Consider the following 27,760-nt stretch of genomic DNA (forward strand, 5'->3'; position numbering starts at 1 on the left):
TTTACATGAAAAAAAATTCTTATTTTTCAAGATTTTTCTTGCTTGAAGTAGTAATGAAGTTTAGTCCATTTAGGTTTCAACAGCTTTTTTTGGAATGAGCCATTTTACTGTGATCAGGTACCTTCATAGTATTAATTTGCCTTTTCTTTGTCTGTATTTCAGATACGTGCAAAGGGAATTTCATGGGAATATGAAAAGTGTCATCCCGTTACCATAGATGTTACATTTTTTCAGAAAAAAATGAATATTATAATTAGATATCTTACTTAAATATGTTTAAGTAATGAATCACTGATGAACTAATTTAAACCAGTGAATTGTTCAGTGTGATGAACAAGATGGGGGGCATATTGCTGTTAGCTGCTGCAGAGTGAGTGGTGTGCAGGTGTCAGCTGCCAGGTGTGCTAGAGCAGGATTATGATTAGGCTTTGTACTACCCCAGTCCTATAATAACACCCACAGTAGTCTGGCCACCTGCCGCCACATCTCAGAGGAGCTTTTCTCTTCCGACTCCTAGGAAGCAGGAAGTCTCCACACTTTCAAACAAGCTTCCAGCCTCATTAAACCCTGCCTTTCAGCTTGGTAGCAACCAGCACTTAACTGAGCCAGACACAAAAGTGCTGTCACACTGGCAGAATTTAAGTTTTAAAGTGACAAGCAAAAACACAACCTCCACTCAGCATTTTATTATAGTTCTTCATACAAGAATACAGAAATACAGATAAAATATGGAAGTCAGACAAGTTAACATCATGTTGTTGAAAGAGAGAAAATTAGCTTAAGTTTATGAGAAAGAAAAAAACCCACTAAATTGTTTTATGTGATGTAGAACTATAGACAGATGGCTAATTTCTTTTCTTTCCTTTCACTTCCAGCTGATTCCATTGATGTTCTGCAAGTGCTGAAGCTGTCAGAGAAGATGGAGGGGGTGTCCTTGGAGGCTGGTCTCTGCACCAGCAGGAGAGGCACAGAGGAGGCAGACCTGGCCTACAGGATCAAAAGGATCCAGCTCAGTGCTCCCACCAAACAGCTCTTCCCTGGTAGTAGGCTATTTTTTTCCCTACAAGACTTTATACAGAGTCGTTTTTAGTGTAATATAGAGAAAGAAATTCTCAAATTTTCCAAAGAAACAAGCAGAAATCACTTAAATGTGTCACAGCTCATTTCAGCAAAACCTTAAGAAATATGAACAAACTCCCTGTACTGCTCCTCTTGGGCTGACGGCTTTCATTGGCAATATTTTTAACCATTATTATTTCTACTCAGTTGTCACTATAGTGAGGGTGAGGGGTCCCTGCTGTGCTCTCTTATCAACTCTCTCCTGTTCTCTCCTCTCTCCCTTCAGATACCACGTTTCCTGAGAATTTCTCCCTGATGACTACCATGCGAGCTCAAGAGGGCTCCCAGTTCTTCCTGCTTTCGCTGTATGATGACCAGGGAGTACAACAGCTGGGGCTCGAAGTAGGCCGGTCACCTGTCTTCCTATATGAGGATCAGGACGGGCAGCCAGCACCAGAAATGTACCCCATTTTCAAGAAGGTCAACTTTGCTGATGGAAAGTGGGTAGTTTGAGGGCTGATATCTTCTACATAAGCTCTATTACATTTTAGAGTGAAGTTGATTTGTGTGTTTGGTAGATCAAACCAGCACACCAGCATAAATACATAAATGATATTAACTGCATTTGCAACAACTTTCTTAACCTTTAAACAGACAAAGTCAATGCCTCAAGCCCGAAGTGTGTTAAGTTTCCTTTTATCTTTGTTTCTTTCAGATGGCACCGGATAGCCTATAGTGTGCAGGATAAAACTGTGACACTTTACTTGGATTGCAAGAAAGTAGAGACCGTGGAACTGCTGCGAGGGGACAATGCTGTAGTCAGCACAGAGGGTGTCACTGTGTTTGGGACACGGCTGCTGGATGAAGAAGTATTTGAGGTAGGGCATTATGAAAAAATAAAGCTCAAATCTAAAGGTTTCTATAGTTTTTCAGGCAGTAAAATTTTCTGGGTTTTTAAAATATGTTTGTTTGGGGTTTTTTTTAGTATTCACTCAACATTTCTGCACATCTAATTAAGCAGACAGAAAATAAAAGTTTGAATAGATTATTTTTGTGTTGGCTATGAATTATTCCTCTAGTCTCCACATGCTAAAATGTTCTTGGGCAAAACATTTCACCCTAGAGTTACTTGAGGCAAGCCAGTGTAGTCAATTCCTATCAAGTGTGCGTTCTTTGTGCATTAATTTATTGAGGTATACAAGTATCTAGTTTCACTGATATGCAATGCAACGCAGTGCACATTGTATCTGACAAGATGACCTTGTTTTCATTTGCATGAGTTGCTCGTGTTTGTGAGCCTCTTCAGCTTCTTAATGTTTCATACTAATACCAATTTAGCTCTTTTATGCCTAAGATGAGTCTATCTATCTACCTGTCTGTCTGTCATAATATAGCATTCATTCCAGCCTGTGAAACAGGACAACAAAATACAAACTTTACTGTACAAACTATAAAAAAGAACATTTTACAGAAAAAAAGGGGAAAATGCAAAGAGAATGGGATGACAGGGCATTAATGTTAATCAAGTGCTATTGAACAAAAAGAGAAAGATAAAAAGAAATGTGTTTCAGAGGAAGTAGAAAGGAGATATGACCAGTATAATCAAGCCCTCCTCAAATCCAGTAATTATGCATTTCTTGAGGGGGGGTTGCCAGCATATATCTACCTGAAACAGCTGGTGATTTAATCCTTGTTCAGTTACAAAGATTTGTTTAAATGTATCAATATGCATGGAAAAAAGGAGAAGCCAAAAAAGAAACCCATAACAAAAAAACTTGTGTTTTTTTATTCCTCTTTTTTGTCATAAATAATTTTGTGTGCTTTCCATAACAATACTCAACCCATGCCCCATTGTCATTCCCAATGAAGCTCCACTCTAAGTCTCTCATCCACAGCATGAAATAGAGACGGTTTTCCTTCTCCATCAGTGACCTAAGAATACTACACAGTCTGCAAAAAGGAAGACTGCATCTGAAATTATGAACATCCAGAGGAAGGGTTATTATAACCTCACTCTGTCTTTTTTTTACCAATAGAAACAGATTTCCTCAGTCCTGACAAATGAACACCTATAGCCTTTTCCTTTTCATATATAATCAATAACTAATTCCTTAACCCTGTCCACACATTTTTTCATGTTTCCTCTGCAATAATCTAACGTAAGTTGACCATCTCATGTTGTAAGTCACTCTTTTTTTCCTTCCTACCCTTTCCTCTCAGGCATTCCAGTTGTTAAATTATTTTATATCCCCACTTCAGTTAAGAAATGTGTCTCCTTGTGGGCTCTATAAATTTCCCTGTTCAGAAGCAAGGGAGACTATTTAATCTTTGGCTTTGCTCCAAAAACACTCCCATGCTCTTATTCGTCTTCGTTTGTGAAAAGTTATGATGATGATACCAAATTTGTGGTGATGACTAATACTGTTCAGACCATCCTTAATCAGATCCATCCTTTACTTTAATACATGCACTTTTTGTGGTCACGTGTAAGGAAGTGTGCAATCAGCCTAGTCTATCAGAGTCTTTAAATCTTGTTTTCTGTAGAGTGTTAAGTAACCCAAAATAATTTGTTCAACTTTATATTTTTTTGATAAAAGTGTCGATAAAAGACACGTTTCTCACATATGTTATCTGATTATCAAAGTTGTACACCTTGGGTGAGGCTGGTGCCACAGGGAAAAAAAAATTAAGTAGGATGACCTTTGGCCCTCTGTTCCCAGACCCTGGTTCTGGGGAGGAGGTCAGTGTTCCAGCCCAGTTCTCCCACCGTGGGAGCTCAGCGTGGGAGCATGGGGACTTTGGTCAGCCACTAATGTCTCTATTGCTTCCAGATTGCTTACAAATGAGTGCAGAAGTTTTGCATTCATACCCTGCTTTTTATAGGAAAGCAAATTTTAGGTCTGACTGGACTCCTTTTTGGCTGCTATGTGCCATGTTTGTATGTCTCCAACATGCTGACTGCTCAGATAAAATCCAGCCCAGTATTTATTTGTTAGGAAATTCAGATTCTTTCTGTCTCACTTAGTACAGGAAATAAGAAATATTTTTGGCTCTGCTTGTAAGGCATGTTGAAACAAAGTTTTTTCAACTATATCTTTTAAAGTTTAGCTTTATTGAGATGCTTACCAAAGGCATACATAGATTTACCATTAAAAAATAGAGAAGTATAAATCAAAGTCTCTTTAAGTCAAAGTTAATTTTGTCTTGCTAATGACTCATAGCTGATGATAGTCAGATGTTTTTGGTTAGACGTGAGCATCTGTTAGTGTCAAAATGCAGTTTTATTGCTGTGAGATCGCTTATTATAAACTAGCTCCTTCACGCACACAAGATTATGACTCACACAAGAAATCTGATTAGGCGAAGGCTGGACAACTCCACAGAGAAGGTCTAGTTACTTATGATTTGGTAAAGATTATTGGCTATCTGGCCAAACACCCCCTATAGGAGACAGCAGGGGGAAGTGGCGTGGACTTTTAAACGTTAATGAGCCTGTGCCAACAGTGACATGTGTAACAACATGAAAGAAGATTGGGCGTCACTGGAAATTTGCAGGTTCAGCTGAGGTGTACTCCTTTTTCAACACGCCCTCACATAGCCTCTTTAGATGTCCTTGCCCCAACCTAAATGAATAATGGCAGCATACACACGATTTGGTGCAACACTCACTTGCTGTGTTTTTCAAGAAGAGAGGGCTCCTGCTAGGCAAGAAAAACAGGAAAACTTGTCTGTGGAAGCATTTCCTTTGATCTTGAATTGAGATTGGATTAGATTGGATTAGCTCCTTTTTGCCCTCTCTCGCTCTCTCTCCATCTCCCTACAGCTCTCTCTTTCTCTCCCTCTCTCCCTCTCTCTCTCTCTGTCACACCTTAGAGTGCAATAATTTCCTTTGCTTGACATGGGCTTTTGGCCAAAACAGGAAGAAAAAGGGGATAAATGGATAACAAATCCTTTCATGTTTAATACATTAAAGCATAAATGACTGTTTGAACAGTCATTCCTAGGATTACAGTTTTGTTCACGATGATCAAGGCTTTGCATGGACATGCACTGCTGATTTGAGTTGTGCTGGAAGAAATATGAGGCGGTGGGTAAAGGAGAAGTGATGTGTTTAGATTTATTTCACCTCTGGCAGCTAAATCTTAATTAAAGAGATTACAATGGGGCTACAATTACCACAAAATCAAATGCTTAATCTAACTTAATTTATTATAAATGGTTGCCCAACTGTCCCTGGACACATTTCACCAGGCTGTATGTTTGCTATAGCGTGTCAGTTACATAGATTTGTATCACTAATTCAATCAAAACCTTATCAGCCACTGTCCTGTGGGGCTGGCAGCACTGTGTTTTTTTGTCAATTACTCTCTGATCCATGTCTCACAGAAATTAGCCCCACAGCTCCTATTTTTTTACTATGAAGCTTGTGTTTGTTATTTTCATATTTATTCATCCTCATCTGAGCCAAAAAATAGTTAAATTATAAAATTTTCTTAAATATACTTTAATATAATTTTATTTAAACATTATTTTTGGTATTTTTCTTGATAATAGCTGTAGTATTCGTTGGCATTATAAACTAATTAACCTTGTCATTTCAGTACAAGAAGGACTGATGTGAAATATGATGTTGATAGAAGTTTACAGTCGTCTTGCATTTAAGGCCGCTAAAGCCAAAACAGGCTCTGGGTTCAGTGCTGCAGGGTACAGCCATGCTGTCTCTCTGTGTGTCTATATATACACTCTGGCAGTGCCCACAGGGCAGGACGGGAAGTGAAAGGTCCTGACGGGGGGCGGCGGTAGAGAGCTGCTTGACTGTTTCGTGTACACACTCGGGCCCCTCGTGGGGTTATGGCCAAGAAGAGGTCCAATAGTCAGTAACAATTTTATTGCTGACAGTTTGTGGCACTCCTTTACAACACTCTGCTTTACATTTAGCAATGTAGCCAAATCTTCTCATAGCATCTGTCAAGTGGGAGTGTTTAATTTCTATTTTCTGTTCCATCCCAAATGTCATTTCAGCATGCAGTAGCAGCTGCATGATTTCTTTATCTTGTTTTTTTTTCTTTTTTTTTTCAGGGAGATGTTCAACAACTGCTGATTGTGGAGGACAGCGAGGCTGCTGCCAACTACTGTGTAAACTACATACCAGACTGTGACTCAGCTTTGCCCTATCACAGCCAAGCGCTGAACCTGCAGGAGGTCAGTACTACCATTGAGCGGAGGTGATGCCTACTGGAAAAATGTGTGCAAATTTTTGTATATTTCTTTGACACTTCAAACTTTACAGTGAAGCCAAGCTTTTGGTGACCTTAAATAACTGTAGAGTCCTGGCTTACGTTTTCATCTGAACACGAAGGCCTGGAAATTTTAAAATGTTGTACATATTGTTTCACTGTCTTTTTTTTTTCATAGTAGCCCAACATTTTGTATTAACGTTTAAGCAGTATCATGAAATTCTGCTTCTTGCCCTAATGGCAGATCTCTCTGGCTGCCAAACTCTTATTTCACAGCCAATCAGTTAAAGGAGCAAAAGCACACAGCTACATGTTTCAAAGGTACTGAGGGCTTTTAAAAAGAGACTTGGACGAATACCACAGAATAGGGAAAGTAAGTGTATCTTCTTTTAAATACAGCCAGCAGTGGAGCAGTTCTATGGTCAGGTGCTCTTTTGGCAAAATAGACACACACACAGAAACGCACACACAGACAGTGCCAGAAGCCCATAACTCAAATATGATATAATAGCTCTTCCTTTCCTTAAGGGATGTATAAAAGCGGATCTATCATGGACATAAATTACTGTATATGTCTTTGGTGCTGTATGAAAGATAGAGATAAGATAAAAGGAAGGAAGCAGCTGTGTGGGGGGGTTTCATGAACCACACACAATGTTTTCTGTGTTTGTCTATTTTTTGTGCGTATGCCACATTGAAAAAATGGTGAAAAAATTATGAATGCACAACTTGTTGAGCCAGGCCACTGATGATCATGCAAGAATGGTTCATTAATGGTACCGTGTGTCCATTTCGATAGTCATCCAGCTGGCTTTTAAAGAGCTACAGCTGAGCAATGAACTCTTGAGTCCAGAATATGTCAACATCTGTCACTCCACTGACCTACTTCCCATCATTCTGCCTTACACACTGACCTTGTTTAAAAGTGGATCTAATTCATGTCACTGATGTCTTTTACAGACTTTGCCTACAACATCATTTTCAGGCAGGGGCCATTCCTAACACTGACATGTAACGGACGTCAGTCTGGAGCAGGGGTGGGCACTTAATTTTCCCAAGGGGCAACATGAGAGACTAGGGCTGCTGTGGAGGGTGCGGTCCTTCACATTTGTTCACTTAGTAGAGAACACTTTTTGCATATAATTAACAAATTTGTAGCATCAAAGGCACTGTGACCTCTAAGCACACAAGTAAATATGTTTTTTTAGAATCTATATTTGTGTATTCCTTCTCGTTTCATTTTTGCGTCAGGCTTTTATCAGCTCATTGGAACTTACAGTGGGCATCTGTAAGGGTGTCATGGGACCTGATTACATTTCTTGGCTTTCCTGAAGCAGGCTATTTCTATGGTGTCAATTTACAGCAGTGTTTGTTTTTTCTCCATCCTCCATCTATGTCCTCATCTTGCATTCTACTTTTTCATAAAAGACCTTCCAATATGGGTCTGATGCCTTGATGCAAAGTGACCAGCCAGCTGAACCAAAGGAGGCCCCCAAAAAGGAGAAGAAAGGAAAAAAGAACAAAAAGAAGAGGGATAAAGGCTCTAAAGACAAACGCAAAGGCAAGGGCAAGGGCAAGGGCAAGAGGAGATCCAGAAAGAAAAAACACGAAGAGGAAGCTCTGGAGGAAGGCTTCCTTAAAGTTTCCACAATACTGCCTCCATATCGAACCCAGGCAACCTTTCAGACAACTAAGTTGCCAGAAATTAAGAGTACCCTAGAAACTACCATTCCAACTGATGTTTTCTACAAGACCTTCACGGAGATACCAACACATGAACCTGACTTCACAACTGAATCCTCTACTTTCATACCTAGGACATTGCCTGTGTCAAAGGTTACCGAGGAGGTAGACAAATTTGCCTGTAGATGCTGTCCGTTCCGATCCCTCCCACTATTTACAGCTCTAACCAATCACTCCCCTAATATTTAGAGAGCACCTCTTCCTCCTCTCACCTCTGCAATCACTTACCACCACTATGTATTTGTCTGTTTATAATTTGCACATAAACTAATTTGTCACACTCACACTGTTTCTGTTGCTGCAGCAGCCTCTGTCATGCTGTCACATGAATCTGATGTAGTCTGTCAATTAATAACACTGTAAGCACTGTAATTAACTGCACACCTGTAAGCTTTTATCTTGGTTAACCAGTGCACTCCCATATAATCCACCTGTTTTGCTAACATCCATGTGGTACAATACAGTGTTTTTATTAGGCAGTGCGTGGCACAGAGACATGCCCAGTGCCGCCTGGTTAATCTCTGCTCTGACTCACTTAAGTCTGTGTGCTCGCCTGCAGGAGGACACACCTGTAAGGGAACCAGTGGTGGAAGAGTATGAAGATGTCCTTTTAGAAGACCTTTATCATAATCTCTCAGTTTCCACAGTAACAGTGGGCCCAAATGTTACTGAATATGAGGTGGGTTAAACGCAAACGCAAGAAATGTCTTCAGCACAGCATAGAAACACTGTGAGGTTATTTGGTTTTTACTACACCAGTCACTAATAGTTTGTTATTCCTTAACAGATTCTTGAATATGACGATTTCAAGAATGATACAGAGTTAGAGTATGAGGAGTATGAAATAGACGAGGATGGCTTTGACAATGCACAGTGGGAAAGGCCTCAGACATGGGATGGAGAGGTAAATCTCACAGTGACCTCATACATCAAGTGAGTGGTCATGTTTTCAATTGCCTGTGTTAAGTGATTTCTGACAGTCCGCATCTGTTCATCTTTTACCCCTCCTCAGGCTAACCTCAGAGCAGAGAAAGGCCAGAAGGGAGAGCCAGCTATTATTGAACCGGTGAACTGTTACAGACTTTTAATGAATAGGCTAGTCGTTTGGCTATGAGTATGGAAAATAACTTGATACTCTCCATGTTTTTCTAGGGTACAATAGTGAAAGGACCCCCAGGGCTACCAGGGCCAGAGGTAAACAAATTCTACCTGAACTTTTCAGATGAGGTGCAAAATGCTGAGATTTTCAGTGTTAGACATTGTTATGCAACTGCAGTGTTTGTGGCAATAGTAGTAGGGCTTTCAAGGGAAGAATACGTAATTTGCACCCTTGCACCTTAAGTTTTTGAACAGTAGTTAGTATGTAGAATTGATATATGTACCCGACTATTGGTAAACGATTATTGCGTTTATGTAATCAAATATGGACTAAATGTATCTTCCACAGGGGTTTCCTGGACCAGCTGGTCCAGTAGGACCTCCAGGACCCAGGGGAGATCCAGGTGACTTGGTGAGTGAGCTTTAGGACTTGGGCTCACTCGTTAAATGCAGAGTGAATTAGTTTGACCTCAGTTTTTTCCATTCACCTGCGAGACTCAATTCTGAATTTGACTGTGACCTTAATGTGAAACACATCAGCAGGATCGAGATGTCCCGGCTTGCTGAAACGAACCTGCAGGAGTTCAGGGATTCATCTTGGCTCACAAATGTTGTTGTCTATGATTCATCATAGAAAATATGCCAAATTACACACAGAGACACCAGCAGATGCTCTGTCATTTCCTAGTAGTAGAAAAAAGAACTGAGTGGATGAATAAATGCTACTGCAACCACAAAGGACAATTATCTTGCAGTTTTAAAGATATAGTCGCACCTGAATTTTAATGACACAAAGGCAAACTGACAAGCAGCACTAACATCATTCCTCCACCTTAGTTTTCACCTTGGCAGAATAATCCTTTGAGGAACTGCATCTGAACAGTTATTTGGTATTATGTTTAGTCCTATTGCAGGATAATTTTACACTTTTGTACAGATAGAATATTTACTGGATTATTTTAATAGCCTAATGTAAATGCAACAACCCTTCTTTACCCTTCTGATCTTTACGTATCACATGTAACGCTTTTGGAAAACTTAGCACTTATTGTAAGTATTACACATGAAGATGTGAAAAGCATTATGGTGATACCCATGCTCAACCTTTTTGCCATGCTTTGACATAGACTTATATTATATACATTATCTTTAAGGGACTATATAACACTCACAAGTGCACTTTGTTGACATATACTATAACAACACACTTCTGAGTGTGTTGTTATAAGCGAAATTATTTACCCTTGAGATAACACAATTGTAAATATTTCCAATTATGCATCACTGTTAGAAATGGTTTAAAAATTCAAGACTAAAGGCAACATTTGGAAAAATATCATTGATTTATTAAAATATTCATTCAGTAGTCAGAAAATATAAAACAACTCACACAATGTGTATAGAGAATATAAAGTCTTGTGTGTGGATGTGCATGTGTGTGTTTGTGAGACAAGCTGTAGAAACAGAGCAACATTTTTTTTCAAAGAGTGGATGGTTTTCCTCTTCATCTAGCTTTCAAATGTTTCATGATTTCAGAGGACATCTTGTTGACTTGCATTCATTTCACGAGCTACGTCACAACTGGATCTTGTGACATTTTAACCCCCAGTCTTAAAAACAACCCATCCTCTTAAATTCTCTCAATCTCTACTCAGTCTCTGTCTCACTCACTCACTCACTCTCTTGCTTGACGCCAAGCTATTTTTCATCCCTTTCCTGTCTTCACTTTTCAGGGTCCCCCAGGACGGCCTGGCCTTTCCGGGGCTGATGGGATTCCAGGCCCTCCAGGAACACTGTTAATGCTACCAGTAAGACCTTAAACACACTGAAACATGCCCACGCAAACGCACAAAGAGTACACTTTTTCCATGTGTGGTGTAGTGGTAAGACCACAAGGGGGGGCTGTGTGACTGAACTAGCTTTATGCTTGGGAAATCCTGCAGTGAGTAGTGACTTCTGCTTGTCATTGCCTCCAGTTTCAGTTTGGAGGTGATTCCCAGAAGGGGCCAGTGGTGTCCCCCCAGCAGGCCCAAGCGCAAGCTATATTGCAACAGGCCAAGGTATACTTCAAAGAAGCAAATTCACAATACAAAGTTACTGCATACTGACATTTAGTTCTCCATCAGAATATTTTGTAGCATGTAGCAAGTCAGTAGGTACCTTGTTTAGCTTACATAAAGCATAATGTTGTTTTTCTTTCAGATGTCACTCAGGGGGCCTCCAGGCCCGCTTGGTCTTACAGGGCGACCGGGCCCATTGGTATGAATCTCTCTCTCTCTCTCTCTCTGACCTTTAACAAATTTGCATCATATCTCAAGGGCTCCTACGTCCTCTACCCTCAGCTTTAAACTCTATCTGACCAAGCTCAATCTCATGTCTCTCTTTCCCATCCTAACCTCATCATTATGCTTGCTCAGTATATTTAAATTGAGAAATTTGTCTGTATTTCCAAAAAACACCCCCAAACAACCCCCCCAAAAACAACCAAAAAAAAAAACAAGAGATGGAAAAATGAAACAATTTTTAGATGATTCATTTTCAGTTCATTCTTAATTTGTTGGTTTGGGTCTATATTTGAGGAGTATGTTTGTATATGTGTATATACATTTGAAAAAGTTGAGTTTCCCCTCTTTGTTATGTCATGCATGACCTTTTGTTTCGCAGGGTGATCCAGGTCCCTCTGGGCTCAAAGGAGAACGTGGAGAAAGTGGCTCTGCTGTAAGACTAGACATAATTTTTACCTCACGCCTACCTTCGATCATAGCCTCTTTGTCTTTTTTGTCATGGTATTGATTTCCTTTTGTCCTCTTGCCTTCCCTTTAACACCTTTTCCTATTTGTCTTGCTCTCTTCATTTGTCATGAAGGGACCACGTGGGTTGCTAGGCCCCCCTGGAATTAATGGGAGGCCAGGCAAGAGGGTGAGATATCTTAAGTATTGGACGTTTAAGTGCTGAAAACATTTATGTCTGCAGCTTGTGTAAAAAGTATATTGTAGCGTAGAGTGGCCTACGGTGAATAAGATCTGGATGTTGTATCTCATAGGGCCGTGCTGGAGCGGACGGTGGTCGTGGCGCTCCAGGTGAAACTGGCACAAAGGTGAGCTTTTTGTGATCATACTGAACTGCCCTTCAAATGAGCTACACCCAGTACACACACATTTGGCTCTTCTACAATCACGTTTAGATTGTGTGTTTGTGTGAATGCTGCATTGTAAGTTGCAGGACGATTTTATTGTTGTTCCATTAACTTTACTTGAATTCATTGTCCTGTTTCCATGAACACAGTAACACACATGTTTAGGTGGCGAGGTCTTACACAATAACAAACTATCTCCACTTGCAAGAGTAAGCCTTTAGGTGTCGAGTGTCCCCCAGCTTATTATACGTTACTGACAACAAGGCAACTCAATATATAACAGCTGCAGGAAGCGCTTAGTAAATAACTCAGTCTTCCCTGATGTGTCTGACAGAACAGCAGTCTTTATCAGTCAAAGCAGCATTTTAGCAGACCTACAGCTAATCTTAACGCTTTCTCTGCCCGATGCACACTCTGAGCAGATGGGAGACTCTGCCAGGGGAGACTTTCACTACAATTCTGCTAATGTTTACACATTACCATATGTGTGTGTTTCAGGGTTTAATGCACTTGGTTCTCTATTACTTTGCAGGGCGACAGGGGTTTTGACGGCCTCCCAGGTCTCCCGGGAAACAAGGGGCACAGAGTGAGTTACATTTGGCTACTTGATACTGTCACTGTACTTAAAGCACTTAGTCATTCAGACACCATCATGATACCATAGCATGCATGAATACCTTACACATCGTATAGCAGATGTTTATTTCCATTATGTGACCGTAATGGTTGTTGTGACTTCTGTGATGACAGGGTGCACTAAAAAAAGCATCTGCTATAAACAGAACATACCTAAACATCTTGAGGCTTGTCTCTAATGCTTTTTTCTTGTAGGGGGACAGAGGAAAGCCTGGTCCTCAGGGGCCTGGCGGGGAACCAGGAGAGAGAGTAAGTGTGCAATGCCTCCCAAAATGTAATTTCACGCTGAAAATAGTTTTTCTAATTTTTCTGCTATGGAAAGTTAAAGGGAAGGTCTTCACAGAGCATTAAATAAAACCATTTATTCAGTTAACCACGACATATTGAAGCAGACTTCACAGTAGATGTAAAATCTATATTATAACTTCCTGCTTTTTTTATTTTCGCTTGGCTAGCCTGAGTTCATTTGGTAACTACGTTTGCAAAATACATTAAAAAGCTAGCTAATACAACCCTGCCATAGAATTGAAAATATGAAAGATAGAAGCTCTGTCAGGATAGTATCAATTTATGCAAGCTGGCGGGTAAGGTTTGAGAGGGCGGTCTATTAGTCTTTGCTCAAAGATAGTTGAGCCTTATCTGTCAGGCAGTGAATTTCTTTAATGAGCTATTTCCACAGATTATGTCTCTGGGGATATAAATGTATCCCTGCCTAAGGTTGAGTAAGAAAGGCACACAAAATCTGTGTTGAATGTGTGTCTTTCCTTTTATTTTAGGGATCTAATGGACCTGTTGGGCCACGAGGGCAACCAGGCGAACCTGTGAGTATCCACATACAGAAAAATAAAATGTGATATTGTTTATATATGTAGTTACACATCACAGCATGTCTCTAATGAAAATATTTATTTTGTAGAGTTCCTCGACGGGGTAAATTCTTGATTCAAAGGATGCATTAATCTAGTCTGTGCTTTAAACGCTCTTTAATACAGAAATAAAAAAAAAAAAAACTAGTAAAACAGAAACCGATTTCTCCAGCAAACCCAGAGGGGATTGCCGGTGATTACTTTATTTAGAAGCTGACTGAAATTTCTGCCCAAAGCATACAGCAGAACTTACACAAGTACAAACTGTGCTGCTTGTATTTCTCATGTACAGAAACACTGAACAATATTTTGCAATACACAGCGCCTAGTTAAAAACACTAGGACAGTCACACCTTATTAAAGTAACACTGTCACAGGGTTCACCTTTGCATTATAAGCGAAAAGGTCACTGGAAAAAGGCATCTCGAATACAAAGGTATAGCATTCTAGATCTGTCATAGAGATTATAGCAAGAGATTACTATAGGATCCCTGAAAGATTTTAACAGCACCACTGAAGAGGCTGTCGTTTTTGTGCATCTGCAGTGAACACTGGTTAATTGGTTATGAGTCACACTCTCTCTTTCTCCCCATAGATGAGGTTAGGGCTCAGCAGGGTTCTGTCCCTCCAAATGGATCACTGAGTGCAGGAAGAAACAGAGCGCAGTAAGACATGTTGGGAAAACTGTGCTCAACTACAAAGTTGTAGGAGAGGAGAGGATTTAGCTGTTTTGATGAGAGCGAGGAAGATAGGAAAAGTGACACAGTAAGAGACAAACACAAGACAGAAATTTGTTTGGTGGTGAATGAGATAAGATAGATGGAGTGAGGAAAGTGGAAAGAGAGAGTAGGAGAGAGAAGAGATAAAATCCTGGCCTGAATGATTATATTTCCATATCAATCACTTCCCAGGAGATCACAGATGTGGCTTTGGAACAGGTGGCTTGGCCAGCCTACAAAGAGGGAGGCTGACAAAAACAGAGCACACAAACACACTCATGCTAACAGGCTAGCACAGTCTCCGTGGCTAGCACATACAAAGCAGATGCATGCACACACACACACCAAAGTATATTATGTCTCTCCTTGTTTTTCTCTCTCTCCTTAGTTTTTATTCATGATTTAGTATTCCACTCTCATTCAGTCTCATCATGAATGCAGGCTAGCTGCTGACTATTTGCTGTGTTTTGTCTCCAGGGTCCTCGAGGTCTTGTTGGGCCAAGGGGGCCACCTGGCCCACCTGGGCAACCGGTAAGTCAACATCGACTGAATTACAGGATCAAAGCTATTCAGCTGCTTCAACTCTATAAAAGCCTCTCTGGTGCATGAATCATCGATATGCTTCTAAGATGGACAGGAAAACTGTTGAACTATCTCCATATTTTGATCAAACTTTGACATTACATTTGCTATTTTCTAACATTTATTGACATGCATTTTTTGTCAGGGAATTCAAGGAACTGATGGAGTACCAGGGTCAAAGGGCAACCCGGTCAGTCCTGCTACCTTTACCATCACATCTTCTCTAACCTTCTATTATGTACCAATGATTACTGGTTAAAATACACGTGTGGCTTTTTTTTACACTAGAAAAATCACAACTTAGATTTAACTGCTAATGGAAATATTAACCAGTCATGTGATGTCAGCATACAACCATTGGACCAAGATCATGTGAAGACAGACTGTATGATCACCAGGGTTTCTTGTTCTTAGGGTCCAATTGGAGAGATGGGGCCCCCAGGTCAACAGGGAAATCCTGGAGTGCAGGTATTTCATCATCAGCAGAGTTACTTTGAGAGTTAATCACCTCAGTATTACACAGTTGGCTTCTAGAATGCATTTAGAAACTCTTTTTCTGTGCATGAAGACTTGCTTCTTTGCATTTTTACTCCATCTCAATTTTTATTTGCTCTTCTCTAGGTTAAAAAAATATCTTTGGCCTTTTGGGCATATAAAAGTTTAATTATACATTTGCATGACTCAATAAAGGATTCAAAATAAGAGGCTGTTTTATTAGTTAACGAAAGGACTGTTTCAGAAGATACAACGTTTTGTACCCGGCAGCAACAAAGTGTCATTTTAAAATGCTGTCAGTGGCATTACAGTCATATAAAGAAGTGTTTGTCATATTTTCAGATAGATCCACACCTACACATATTATCCATGGCTCTTACATATATGTACCATATTCACACACACACAGAGTCATACAAAATCTAGGCTCCCAGCCGTCTCCTAAACTCAACACTTAACTTGATTGATGCTTTGTTTTGGTCTAGGGCTTGCCTGGTCCTCAGGGTCTCATTGGATTGCCAGGAGAGAAGGTAGGTAGCATGTCTCTGACTTAATTTCAAAATTAAAGCTGTGCCCTTATGAACCCTGTCATCACACACTCAAAGGAGACAGCAGGCTGAACAGGGGAGTATGACCAAGCCACTTCTGGCTCCCATTCAGGCAAGGTGGAGCTAGACAAGAAATCAATACGCAAGAAACACACACAGGCACCTGGGACAGCCTTGGGTGCTGCACATCATAAAGCCAGACTGATAAAAGAAATAATGAAGACTTGGTCACAAATACAATATGTAGCAGCAAAGTGGAAATTTTGTTCACTCAGTGATGAGTTGAGGTGTTATGCATCTGAAGCTTGACTCTAGCATTGATACCTCTTTATGTCCCATACAGGGTCCCCAGGGGAAACAAGGCATGCAGGGACTACCAGGCATTGATGGTCCTCCCGTAAGTAACACAGACCTGTGTCTGTGCACATCTTTTTATTCAGTATGAGAATTTTCTACTGATAACGCACAACTCACCTTCAGCTGATGTACTGCAACCAGTTTAAACATAGTATTTCTGTACAGATTTTAATAAATCAGCCTATTTATCAATTTTCAATAGATATCTAGACAAAGATACTAGCTTATGAAGCAGAGAAAGTTGTTCCCCCAGTGCATCTATATCATTATGCAAACTGTGTATGCATACAGCTGTTTATATGTAGACACACACACAATGCAGAAAAGTAGGCAAGGATTAAGTTGGCTAACCTACACTTTCTGTGGTTTGCCGGTAGGGGGACATAGGAGGCATTTTCTGAAATGGATCCAAGGCAAGGCATTTTGAATAAAAGTCATTTTACAGTGAAGCTTTTCTCATTTACAAGGATTAATTTTAGACTGACATTTTTATACATAGTGGTTCTTGTATTACTTTTTTGCAAAACCTGGTGAGATATTATGGTGATTCACTCTCAGCCCTGATGCAGCTTCCTGTTTTTCACTTTTCAATCAGAAATTCCTATGTTGAGGTGATGTAATAATCATGTATTGCACTGATAAGAGAAAACAGGTATTTTTTTCCTGCTTAGGGTCACCCAGGAAGAGAGGGCCACCCAGGAGAAAAAGGCATCCAAGTGGGTATCTGCATGTCTGAAGCTTGTCTATTGAAATAATGGATCAAGATATTAAAATGCCAATGTCATATTTTCTTTTTCAAATCTACATCTGTGTATTAACATTAAGGCTTATCATTATGATCATTGTGTCCCAACAATGCCATCTTTATTATAAAAAAGCCTAAGTCCATTACTGTAAGCACTGAGTGCAATGTTTATTCATTTCTAATAAGAGAATTGCCTCTTTGCAGGCTACTTCTTAATTTAAATAGAGTACTATATGTAATTTTTTCCATGTAGGGTTTACCAGGGGCTCAGGGACCAGTTGGTTACCCAGGGATTCGGGGAGTAAAGGTGAGACATAATGATGGACAAGCTATGTGAGTCTATGACTGACAGGTGACACATGGAGGGAGAGCACCTCAGTTCTTAAGGGGACTGCCAATAGCCAAATGAGAAGCATTTGACGGATAGAACAAATGTTACATACAGCAGTAAAGTAGTCCATTTTGACTGACTATGCTTTTGAAAGAGTGGAATAAAATATGAAGTATGAAGTCATAGAAAGGCTTTCTGCTTGGGTTTGGGTTTGTTAAATCCTCTAGGGGAAGCCCTTGTTGGATTTTTTTACCACGAAATGAGTGTAATGCCAATAACTGCTGGAAAATGGATCCATTTTATGTAAAGAGAACGTCAATACAGATTTACAGTTGTTTTATTTTAAGTTGATTTATTTCTGATAATACAGATGAAATGCATAATATAAGTCCAGGGGTTTTTCTTGAATGCTGGTTTCTGAGTTTTCTTAAACTGGATGTTTCTGTTTTTCAAAGGGAGCAGATGGAGTTCGAGGTCTAAAGGGGAGCAAAGGAGAGAAAGTGAGTGAAATAGATTGTGAACTTCTGTTTTTCTGCTAGTGGCCAAACAATGGATTATGACTATGAGGACACTTGAAAAATTTTATGGTGTTTAAGTCCAGTTATTATCACTTCACAATGAATGACAGGGAGAAGATGGCTTCCCTGGGTTCAAGGGTGACATGGGTGTCAAGGGAGACATGGTGAGAGTGACCTCTAACAACAAGCCTCTATGTTGTTTTCTCTCAGTTATTGTCTTTTGACTAAGATACATTTTTCTTGCTTTCTGCTCTCATTCATGACTTCAGGGTGATAATGGAGCTCCTGGTCCTCGTGGAGAAGATGGACCAGAGGGGTCAAAGGGTCAAGCTGGACCCATGGGAGATACTGGTGCTTTGGGGATAGCTGGCGAGAAGGTGGAGATATTAAAAAATAAATAAAAAAAATAAAACATTTCTCTTCAAAATAGACTGCCAAAGAAGAAAACTTGTATCTAACTGAGCAGCGAAGTTATGTATTAGTTTTGCTTAGTTTTCAGTTATTTAATGACAAAGCTTTCCTATAAAATCACAGTTTAAAATTTCACAAAAATACTGAACATATGGATTTTAATGGCCTTACATTTATTACAACGGATTATACCCCAGTCCTGAGGCGAAATTGCCACTGCATCGGTGTGCATGTACTAGCTATTAATCTTTATTTCGTCACTTTATGCAGTAATATAGAAATTTCTTGCTGGATTGGCACAATAATAGTGTACAGTACATTATAAATATCTTGACTGGTTATGGTTTTTTCTATTTAATACTTGCCTTATTTCTTCCTTCTCTATTTTTTGTCTTTTCTCTCTCCAGGGTAACCTTGGTGTCCCCGGTTTGCCAGGATACCCAGGAAGACAAGGTCCTAAGGTGATTTAGTGTTGATGGGCTATTATGATCAGTTAATGTATCCCCTGGTCCTTTATCAGAGCTTTAAGAAGAAAGATGTGTGTCACTGGCTGGACTGTTTCCTGTCTGATTAAAAATAAAGGATGATGAATAGCATATTAAAAAAGGCTATTTTATTTATAGTTCATTAGTGACATCAATTCATTACATGTTGATGAATGGTGTGTTTAAAGCTGTGTTGAGCTCATGGATTAGATTTGCTTTAATTTGATACAGTAGTTAATTATAAGTTAATGAGACATTAGGGGTGATGTCTGATAAATGGAGGGCTGAGGCTGATTAACCTCTACTTGTGTCTCCAGGGATCACTTGGCTTCCCTGGTGTGGCCGGGGTCCCAGGAGAGAAAGGACGAAGGGTGAGAGCTATACGAACATTTTAATACAAGTTACATTCTGACTTTCACACGATATGCATTTACATTTATTATGTAGGGGATATGTATTGAAGTAACTGACTGATGAATATTTGTTACCCTTTACAATGCAGGGCCCAGCTGGTCAGCAAGGCACCGGTGGGCAAAGAGGTCCTACTGTGAGTACAGCTATATGTGCCCTGCCTACACACCATGTTATTTAATGTAGAAACCCAAGTATACTCACTCTAATTATACATGGTATAGCAATGTGATAACTTGTGACTCACACGGTTACATCACCACAATGTTTTCATATAACAACATATTTGTCTTCCACCTCCTGATAATTTATCAATGTGCTAATAAGCCTGCTGTTTGTTTTCCAATAGGGAGCCCGCGGGGGAAGAGGAGGAAAGGGACCAACTGGAAAGCCTGGAGAAAAGGTACATGTAGTGTTATAAACAAAGATTATGTCAATGCACACATTTACACACACCTGGCTAACTCATAAAGTATGGATTAATGCTTTGACTAAGTGCAGACTGGCTGTTGCTTTGCAATTCTTGATGGCAGGCCATCTGGCACGCTACTGTCTGGAAGGGGATACTTCAATTTATACTCTCACCCTGAAAGAGCAACTTGGGAAAGCTAAAGATTTGTTGGCAGTGCGAAAACTAAAAATGTTTGAGCGTCTGATTTTTAGCTATACAATCATTTGCCTTTTGCCTTTTTAATTTGTTAGGGTGCTGCTGGACAAGATGGTCCTCCAGGGTCCCCTGGAGAACAGGTAATGTTTTTAACTACTTCATAATAAATATGATACATTTAGCACCTAAATAATATTTTGTGTGTGAAATCTTGGCATCATAGATACGTTTTGATAACCTGCCTTATCTGTTAGGGTCCTCGAGGACCACAGGGAAGACACGGTGAACCAGGACCTAAAGGGCCTAATGTGAGTGGGCTAAAATGTGTTTGTCCTTTGGTTTACTTTACCCAATATTTATATTGACCTTTGATGATTTGTTTATTATAGTCATATCAGAAAATTCTTCTTTTGCAGGGTCCACCTGGAAAGGATGGAATACCAGGCCATCCAGGTCAGAGGGGAGAACCAGTGAGTCACTTTTGATCTACTGTAAACAATTGATAAAAACACAATGCCTTTTGATAAGTCATCATATAAAAGGATCAGCTCCCCTCAGTTGTGATAGAGGGTCACAACTATCACTCGTCTTTTTCTGTAGGGCTTCCAAGGAAAGAATGGGCCCCCAGGCCCCCCGGGTGTGGTTGGACCACAGGTAAGAAGATCAACAACTTTTAATTTAATTTTTAATGAACTGGTTGTTTATCACAAATGACATCTGCAATAACTAACTACCATCTGCTATGTCCTGTATGCTATGGTTGCTTTTAGGGCAAATCTGGTGAGACAGGACCAACAGGAGATAGAGGCCATCCAGGTGCACCAGGGCCACCAGGTGAGCATGGTTTACCAGGAACTGCCGGAAAAGAGGGTGCCAAGGTGAGTACTTTTGATCATGATGTTCGGCTCATAATCACCTACCAGTATTGCCTTATCACTGCTATATTAGATAAAGCCCAAAGACTCTCTCAGCACTGCCAGGCTATCTCTTGGATCTCATCCTGTCCTCTAATTTTCTAATAAACAACACATGAAACCAGATAGTTTTGAGTGTATGATGGCCTATAAGTGATAAATGTTCTTTCTTGGCCAATTATTTGCTGTTTCTAGGGAGACCCAGGTCCATCAGGTGCCCCTGGGAAGAGTGGCCCTGTTGGGCTTAAAGGCTTCAGAGGGAGCAGAGGGACACCTGGCCAAACAGTAACAAAAATTTTCATATACCTAATATCTATACTGTGCTGACTACTAACAGCAATTGATAAGTCAGGTTTTTGCGCTGAATTAGAGTACTTACATTTACTATAGGTACTCTAATTCATGTGATTGCCATTAGATCCCAAGTTAAGAATTTTGCAAATTAAAGGTGTAAAAAGATTTGTTGTCCCAGGATTGTGAAGGTTGTTTGTTTCTGTGTCTCCAGGGTCCTGCAGGTCTGAAGGGAGGAGAGGGCCTACCTGGTGTCGCTGGACCTATTGTACGTCTAATTTGTTGAAATTGCTTTCCCATCCTATTCCCTGCTCCATTTTCTGCCGCTATGTTTTATAGAATGCTAGGACATATGAAGCAGGAGGCTGTTTCCATGGTGACCAGTGATCGTGACCGTTGCGTTAAATAAAATAGTGAATCATGTGATATAGTTCTCTCACCTCGCCATCTCTTCTTATTTCCAGGGTTCCACTGGAGAGAGGGGTCCCGCTGGGCCGGCTGGCGCTATTGGCCAGCCAGGACGCCCTGGCGGTGTTGGTCCTGCTGGGCCGATGGGAGAGAAAGGCGAGCCAGTAAGATTTGGAACATTGCTAATTTTGTTTCTTACGCAACAATGTCCACTAACACGTATGATACAATCACCTCCCACCACTGGGTAATAAGCAACGTGTGCTCTCACTTTGGAATGTGATATTATGAGCCAGAGAGCAGGAGAAAGGTAAAGAAGACAGTGAGAGGATATATAAGTGTGATCATGTCTGCTTTCCTGAAAGTGTTTTTTTTTTTCCTGGTGTGACACATTAATCAATGTGTCGTGCTGCTGAATGAGAATAACAGTTATAATATATAATTTGGATATGCTGTTTTGCTATCTGTTTGCTAGGGAGAGAAAGGACCCCCAGGGCCAGCTGGGCGTGATGGAGAACTGGGACCAAGAGGGCTGCCAGGGACTGCAGGACCTCCTGGACCTCCAGGGGAGGATGGAGACAAGGTGTAGTGAACAGCTAACATTTGTAACCTTTGTTCTTGCTGATTTTTGGACTTAGTTTTTCATGTGTTTGCACTTACCTTGATAGGGAGAAACAGGAGTACCAGGCCAGAAGGGTAGCAAAGGAGACAAAGGAGAAGCTGTGAGTATGAGTTTTTAAGTATAAGCATGACTGTGAATCACCAGGAGGTAGGGGATAAAGGGTTATGAATGATTTGTCATATTTTAGAAAGCCTTAGCCTTTAATCGTGTTCTTCCATCAGTAAATATGTATTGAACTATCAGTCCTCTCCTTTATAGGGACCCCCAGGACCTGTTGGAATTCAAGGACCTGTGGGTCAGCCAGGACTGCTGGTATGTGCCACAATTTAAAAACAATAAAAAAAAACCCCAGAAAGGTTGGCTTGAACTGTGCAATTGTGCAATGCGGACTTGTCTGTGTTTGTTTTAGGGTGCAGACGGTGAATCAGGTCCTCGTGGGCAGCAGGGCATGAATGGGGCAAAAGGAGATGAAGGACCTAGAGGCTTTAAGGGGGGATCTGGTCCTTCTGGACTACAGGTAAAAAAACCCACTGAATTTCAAGAGTGACTATGTCTCCATATTTATAATAGAGTATTTTCTTTCCCTTCTCATGCCTAGCACTATACTTCCCTTTCTTTGTAGGGAATGCCAGGACCACCAGGAGAGAAAGGAGAGAGTGGGCATGTTGGCTCAATGGTGAGTACTGCACAGCAATCTCAGCACATACATCATTCATCTCATGTCCATTATGGTCCACTGCTGCTTTCAAGTTGCTTCTGACTCATCACTTCTCTGAGATCTTACATCATTATCTTTTTGACTACCCGTAATCTTTTTCAATATTAAACACTATTTCTCACTTCATCTAAAAACCTTTAAATATGTTTCTTTAATTTTTTCCACTTTATCAGGAACAGTTTAATCTCTTTGAAATTCAAACATGTATGTATTCAGTAATGGGAAACAATTATTTACAAGAAAGATATTAGACCACAGGATCCTTAGACTTTGCAAATAGTGTGTAAATGTATACTTTACACATTTACATGATATACATTTTTGTTCATGACGAGGAAATTGGGCATTACAGTGGTGCAGTGGTTATCACTGTTGCCTCACAGCAAGAAGGTTTGAATTCCAGTGCAAAGACATGCTGTTAGCTGAGTTATATTATTTGGTGATTTTAAATTGGCTGTAGGTGTGAGTGCAAATTTCAGGCTGTCTAGCATGTCCAGCGTGTAACCCTCATCTCATCCTATGACAGCTGGGATAGGCTTCAGCCCCACTCTAGCACCGAGATGGATAAGCAAAGGAAAATGGTTTTATTAGCATTATTATGTGTGAGATTATAGAAGTTATTGCCCAGCTCATACAAATGAAACTGCTTTTTCTTGGTCCCAGCATTCCTTTTGACTTATTACTTCTGCATTTTCTCGCAAAACAACAAATACTATCCCCTTTCTGTGGGACTAGAAGGAGATGGGAAGACAAAGCTGGCAAGATTAGAATAATCCATTAAAAAATGCACCACTATTTAGTTCATTATGTTTTGTTACAATTTCTGTTTCTGGATAGATATACACAGCTGCACAAAAATAATAGAATAGCTATGAGTATGATAGTTTTCTCCAGGACAATAAACATAAAAAGAATTAAAGAAAGAATAAGTGATGAAATTCAGTTAGCGTATAATAGAATAAGCCTTTATTTTAGAGAGATAGCTCCAATGAAAAGATGTAATAGCTAAATGTTATTTTAGGATATATATTTTTTCTTTAAATTGCTTATTATGGAAAAAAAAGACTTCTAATGACACAACAAAGGAGGCAAAATTGTTTTATTTTTAAGATTCTGGTGTTTGTATTGCACAGTTTTAAGGTATCTGCAGTCAATAGTTGGTACACAGACACACAACCTGAGCTTTAATTAGTACTACCTATTTAGTTCATTAGCACCAGCTGTGCTGAATCTGCTGCTGCAGTTTAAACTTGTGAGTCACCCTTTCCTCTGCCGATAATCATTAACATTTACTACCCTGAAACTATGGGATGTGTTGTTGAGTGGGGCTGGTGTTTCTGAGGTCAGTGATTAGTCCTGATATTTTTACAAAGAGGTGTAAGACTGATATCCAAAGAAAATCCAGTCTTGGCTTTTCCAGTTTATTGTGAGCCAAATGCAAACAAATTAAAGAGGAGTCAACTACATCCTGAAATAAGGTTGTTCTGTCAAAGCTCGTGCAGGTTTTCTGTGGATACACTGGTCTCCTTTCACTGTCGAAAGAAATGCACATTAGATTAAGTGGTGATTCTAAATTGGCTTTATTTATGGATGTGAGTGGGAATCACTGTATGTGTCCCTGTAGTGGATTGGCAACCTTCCTAGGATGTACAACACCTCCTGGCCAGTGATAGCTGAGCTCCAGCTGCTCTGGGACCTCATGTGGATAAGTGCTTAAAAAAATGCCTCCAGTAGTGTTCCCCTTAAAACATGCTTGAAAACAGTAATAACTGACAGACTCACCTTGGAGGAATTTATGAAAACCTAGCTATATTTGTGTTTTCCCAATAACAGGCATTTTGATACGCAGGCAGTGTGACTTGTCATAACAGCAAAAGCACAAGTGAAACTAATAATGTTAACTACGGTTCTGCTCCAGGTAATGATCCCAGTGAGCCGTGTCAGAGAGCCAGCATGCACAATATCATAGCGAGCAAAAGATTTTAGTAGAGACATATCACAGCAGTGACATAATGACATGCTTAATAAATGAACAATCCTTAACACTTCTTATAGTCCCTCATTAGCTCCATAGCAGTCAATGTTATGCTGACAGGTCAGTCATTAAAATCTGGCATGTAAATTTGGGCATTTGGTTATATTTTATAAATAATTATAATTAGTAGAAGGAAAGCCGTTTAAACACATTAACCTGTAATATCGCTACATCATTTTTAATCTGTGATTTAAGGCCAAGATTGAAAAGTAGTAGTACTCAATAGACCTTGGCTTCATGTGTAAGAAAGATGATCCCAGGAAATGAATAGGTCATTCTGTATGTGAAAGAAAGAAATAAGATAAATAAAAACAGAAAAAGAAGCAGTGACAGAAAGGAGGCAGTGGAGCAATGGAGTGGAAGGAAGAGGCGGGGCTCTTATTGTGAGCAGGAAGACGGTGTGACAGCTGCTAATCAGATTAGCCTCAGCCTTGGCTGTCTAATGAGCATCCTCCTTTGTGACAGTCATCTCACAACGCTGTCAGCCATGAACACACGCTCAACAAGATTCTCTATAGCCCCTCTTCTCCACAGCCAGATTAGGGAGGGAATGCATTAAAATGGAACCAAAACAAGAGAGAGGGAGAGAAGAGAGATGCTGAGGACTCAGTGGGGAAGTTTCATTCATGTGTGAGTGCCGCGGATCACAGAATTCTTGCCTCTAATGCCGAAGTATTTCTCCACCAGAAGGATATGTGTTTCCTCTAGTCCCACATAGTCTCTCTCTGGGCAGATTGTCTGTCTTTCTGTTTCAGTGTCTTTACAACACAAGGTTCCCTCCAAGACTTCAGAGTGATTCAGAGCGCGGCTCAGCATCTACTCAACTGAAACTGAAGCCGAGCACATTTAGGATTAATTGCTTGGCGCTCTCTTGAGCAACACAGAAGAGTCAAATCACATGCTGTCCCTGGCTTGAAGAATATGGTCTTGCACATCACAGGATAGATGTTTCTTATTAATAAGAGAGAATATGAGAGAGGATGTTTGGGGAATATGAGAACGAATCGGAGCCTGCGTCATACTGAGGATAACTGTCTGACCTGTGTGGATGTCTTCATCGTGTCACTACGATAGCAATCATAGATACTTAGTTCCATTTCATAAACAATTCAACATGGACTTTAATTTAAAAGCACTAGCTAATGCACCACTTACATTCAGTTACATTCAGCTGTACTTCTGTTGTTATTATTATCATTATTATTTTTAGTTAAACATATCATTTCTGTCTTCACAGGGGCCTCCAGGACAGCCGGGTCCACGCGGTCCTCAAGGGCCCATTGGGGGAGAGGTAGTTTTTTTCATTTTTTAAAATATCTTTTTAAATTACATACCTAGATATAAATACTGCATTATTATACTACATTTATTACAAAGGTAGTGTCACTAAACATAAAGAAAGAGACAACTATACATGTACAAAAAGTAAAATAAGTAAAAATTAAGTAATAATTTCTCCAAGTTCCATCACTTGGCCACAGTCTTGAAAAATCTCAAAGCACTCATTGTGGAGCATGATCTAACTTCATTTTTATTTCATCTAAACTGATTTTAATGTCAGGGGCGTTTTCTCCTGAAAGTTTAAAGCTTTTTTGGATCCAGAATTCTCTGATAGATTTTAGTTCAGGACTCTTAGTCTTAATGTTTATAAAGCTGTTCATATGCATGCAAAACATGAACTGGAACGTGCACAAACTGAAGAAACAAGTGTTAAATTAGTTAAAACAATAAATGCACCAGCACAGTTTGCTTGATTTAGTAATGCTAATCAGCATAATCAGTATTACCAGATATTCTAATTTGCCTCTCGTGATGAATACATGTGCATAACTTTTCATAATTACTCTGTCATATTGTACCATGATCGTTTAACTTTTCAGATCATTTTCAGAGCTTTGAAAATATTTATTCTTTGTTCTTGATCTGGTCTTTAGGAAAATGAGTCATTAAGATTTCATTAGCATTTTTGTCATTTAATACATTTTGAAAGCAGAAAGTCTGGAAATACTGAAGTAACACACACCTTGTGCAAGCATTAAAATAACAGAGACACGGTACTATCAAAAATACCAATGTAATAGCTCGTGCGGTGAAATACAAAGCACAATGCTTCGTATTTTCCAGCCCTTCATCTATAGAGTCTCTTTTCAGCACTTCCTTCCACACTGCCTTTGAAAGTTGAATTATTAAATAGAATTAGGATATAATCCCTGGGAGAGAGTTATATTTACTGCTCTATGAATCATTAAGAAGTATTAGACTATTATCCTTGAGAGGCAGTTATATTTACCTCTAGTAATGGCCGTCCCTCTACAGCCTCTCATGCCAGTCAATTATTTAGCAGTAAGTTGCAGAAAGCATGTGAGCCACACTTTTGCTTCATCACAGGAAGCTTGGAAATACAGCGGTGCAGAGGTGGTTGGATCCATAAATGGACTGGTACATGGAATAGTGGGAAAGAGTGAAATGGGGTGAGACAGCATGTGAGGAAAGCAGTTGACAGCAGGAGTTCAGTAGTAGTGCGTGGCTGTATTCAACTCCCAGGCTTGTGCACTCTACCAAAAACATGGTTTTTTCTGGGTTTGTCTCTAGACACAGGGCAAAGTACACTGACATATGTGTGTGCATAATAACATACTTGCACAAACAAACAAACCAAGTGATAGAAAGAGAGGAAATAGAATATCCACCCTCTGTGATTTAGACAATATCCACACAGCAAATCTGACAGTATTTTCTTGTGTTGCGAAAACTCTGTTCCAGTTTCTGCCTTCTGTGGGAAAACTGC

At 39.9% G+C, this 27,760-nt stretch overlaps 1 protein-coding gene across 2 annotated transcripts in view; it reads left to right on the forward strand.

Annotated features, from left to right (window-relative positions):
* The window catches only part of col5a3a (collagen, type V, alpha 3a), a 44,836-nt gene that overhangs the window by 9,637 nt on the left and 7,439 nt on the right, over positions 1-27,760 (forward strand). The window contains exons 2-48 of one of the 2 annotated variants that reach the window (XM_005468724.4): positions 876-1,040; positions 1,346-1,559; positions 1,775-1,937; positions 6,139-6,261; positions 7,725-8,144; positions 8,599-8,718; positions 8,827-8,943; positions 9,052-9,105; positions 9,192-9,233; positions 9,487-9,549; positions 10,871-10,945; positions 11,114-11,197; positions 11,340-11,396; positions 11,802-11,855; positions 12,003-12,056; positions 12,181-12,234; positions 12,806-12,859; positions 13,105-13,158; positions 13,686-13,730; positions 14,972-15,025; positions 15,222-15,266; positions 15,491-15,544; positions 16,057-16,101; positions 16,463-16,516; positions 17,148-17,192; positions 17,475-17,528; positions 18,008-18,052; positions 18,181-18,234; positions 18,340-18,447; positions 18,889-18,942; positions 19,284-19,337; positions 19,469-19,513; positions 19,727-19,780; positions 20,080-20,124; positions 20,239-20,292; positions 20,401-20,454; positions 20,585-20,638; positions 20,755-20,862; positions 21,094-21,183; positions 21,404-21,457; positions 21,654-21,761; positions 22,073-22,180; positions 22,266-22,319; positions 22,478-22,531; positions 22,629-22,736; positions 22,842-22,895; positions 26,210-26,263. In XM_005468724.4, the coding sequence (XP_005468781.1) occupies positions 876-1,040; positions 1,346-1,559; positions 1,775-1,937; positions 6,139-6,261; positions 7,725-8,144; positions 8,599-8,718; positions 8,827-8,943; positions 9,052-9,105; positions 9,192-9,233; positions 9,487-9,549; positions 10,871-10,945; positions 11,114-11,197; positions 11,340-11,396; positions 11,802-11,855; positions 12,003-12,056; positions 12,181-12,234; positions 12,806-12,859; positions 13,105-13,158; positions 13,686-13,730; positions 14,972-15,025; positions 15,222-15,266; positions 15,491-15,544; positions 16,057-16,101; positions 16,463-16,516; positions 17,148-17,192; positions 17,475-17,528; positions 18,008-18,052; positions 18,181-18,234; positions 18,340-18,447; positions 18,889-18,942; positions 19,284-19,337; positions 19,469-19,513; positions 19,727-19,780; positions 20,080-20,124; positions 20,239-20,292; positions 20,401-20,454; positions 20,585-20,638; positions 20,755-20,862; positions 21,094-21,183; positions 21,404-21,457; positions 21,654-21,761; positions 22,073-22,180; positions 22,266-22,319; positions 22,478-22,531; positions 22,629-22,736; positions 22,842-22,895; positions 26,210-26,263 (3,776 nt within the window). The remainder of the gene's footprint in view (positions 1-875; positions 1,041-1,345; positions 1,560-1,774; positions 1,938-6,138; positions 6,262-7,724; positions 8,145-8,598; positions 8,719-8,826; positions 8,944-9,051; positions 9,106-9,191; positions 9,234-9,486; positions 9,550-10,870; positions 10,946-11,113; positions 11,198-11,339; positions 11,397-11,801; positions 11,856-12,002; positions 12,057-12,180; positions 12,235-12,805; positions 12,860-13,104; positions 13,159-13,685; positions 13,731-14,971; positions 15,026-15,221; positions 15,267-15,490; positions 15,545-16,056; positions 16,102-16,462; positions 16,517-17,147; positions 17,193-17,474; positions 17,529-18,007; positions 18,053-18,180; positions 18,235-18,339; positions 18,448-18,888; positions 18,943-19,283; positions 19,338-19,468; positions 19,514-19,726; positions 19,781-20,079; positions 20,125-20,238; positions 20,293-20,400; positions 20,455-20,584; positions 20,639-20,754; positions 20,863-21,093; positions 21,184-21,403; positions 21,458-21,653; positions 21,762-22,072; positions 22,181-22,265; positions 22,320-22,477; positions 22,532-22,628; positions 22,737-22,841; positions 22,896-26,209; positions 26,264-27,760) is intronic. The other variant, XM_005468725.4, reaches the window with a different exon arrangement.

Source organism: Oreochromis niloticus, linkage group LG4, assembly GCF_001858045.2.
Source record: "Oreochromis niloticus isolate F11D_XX linkage group LG4, O_niloticus_UMD_NMBU, whole genome shotgun sequence".
NCBI classification, from domain to species: Eukaryota; Metazoa; Chordata; class Actinopteri; order Cichliformes; family Cichlidae; genus Oreochromis; species Oreochromis niloticus.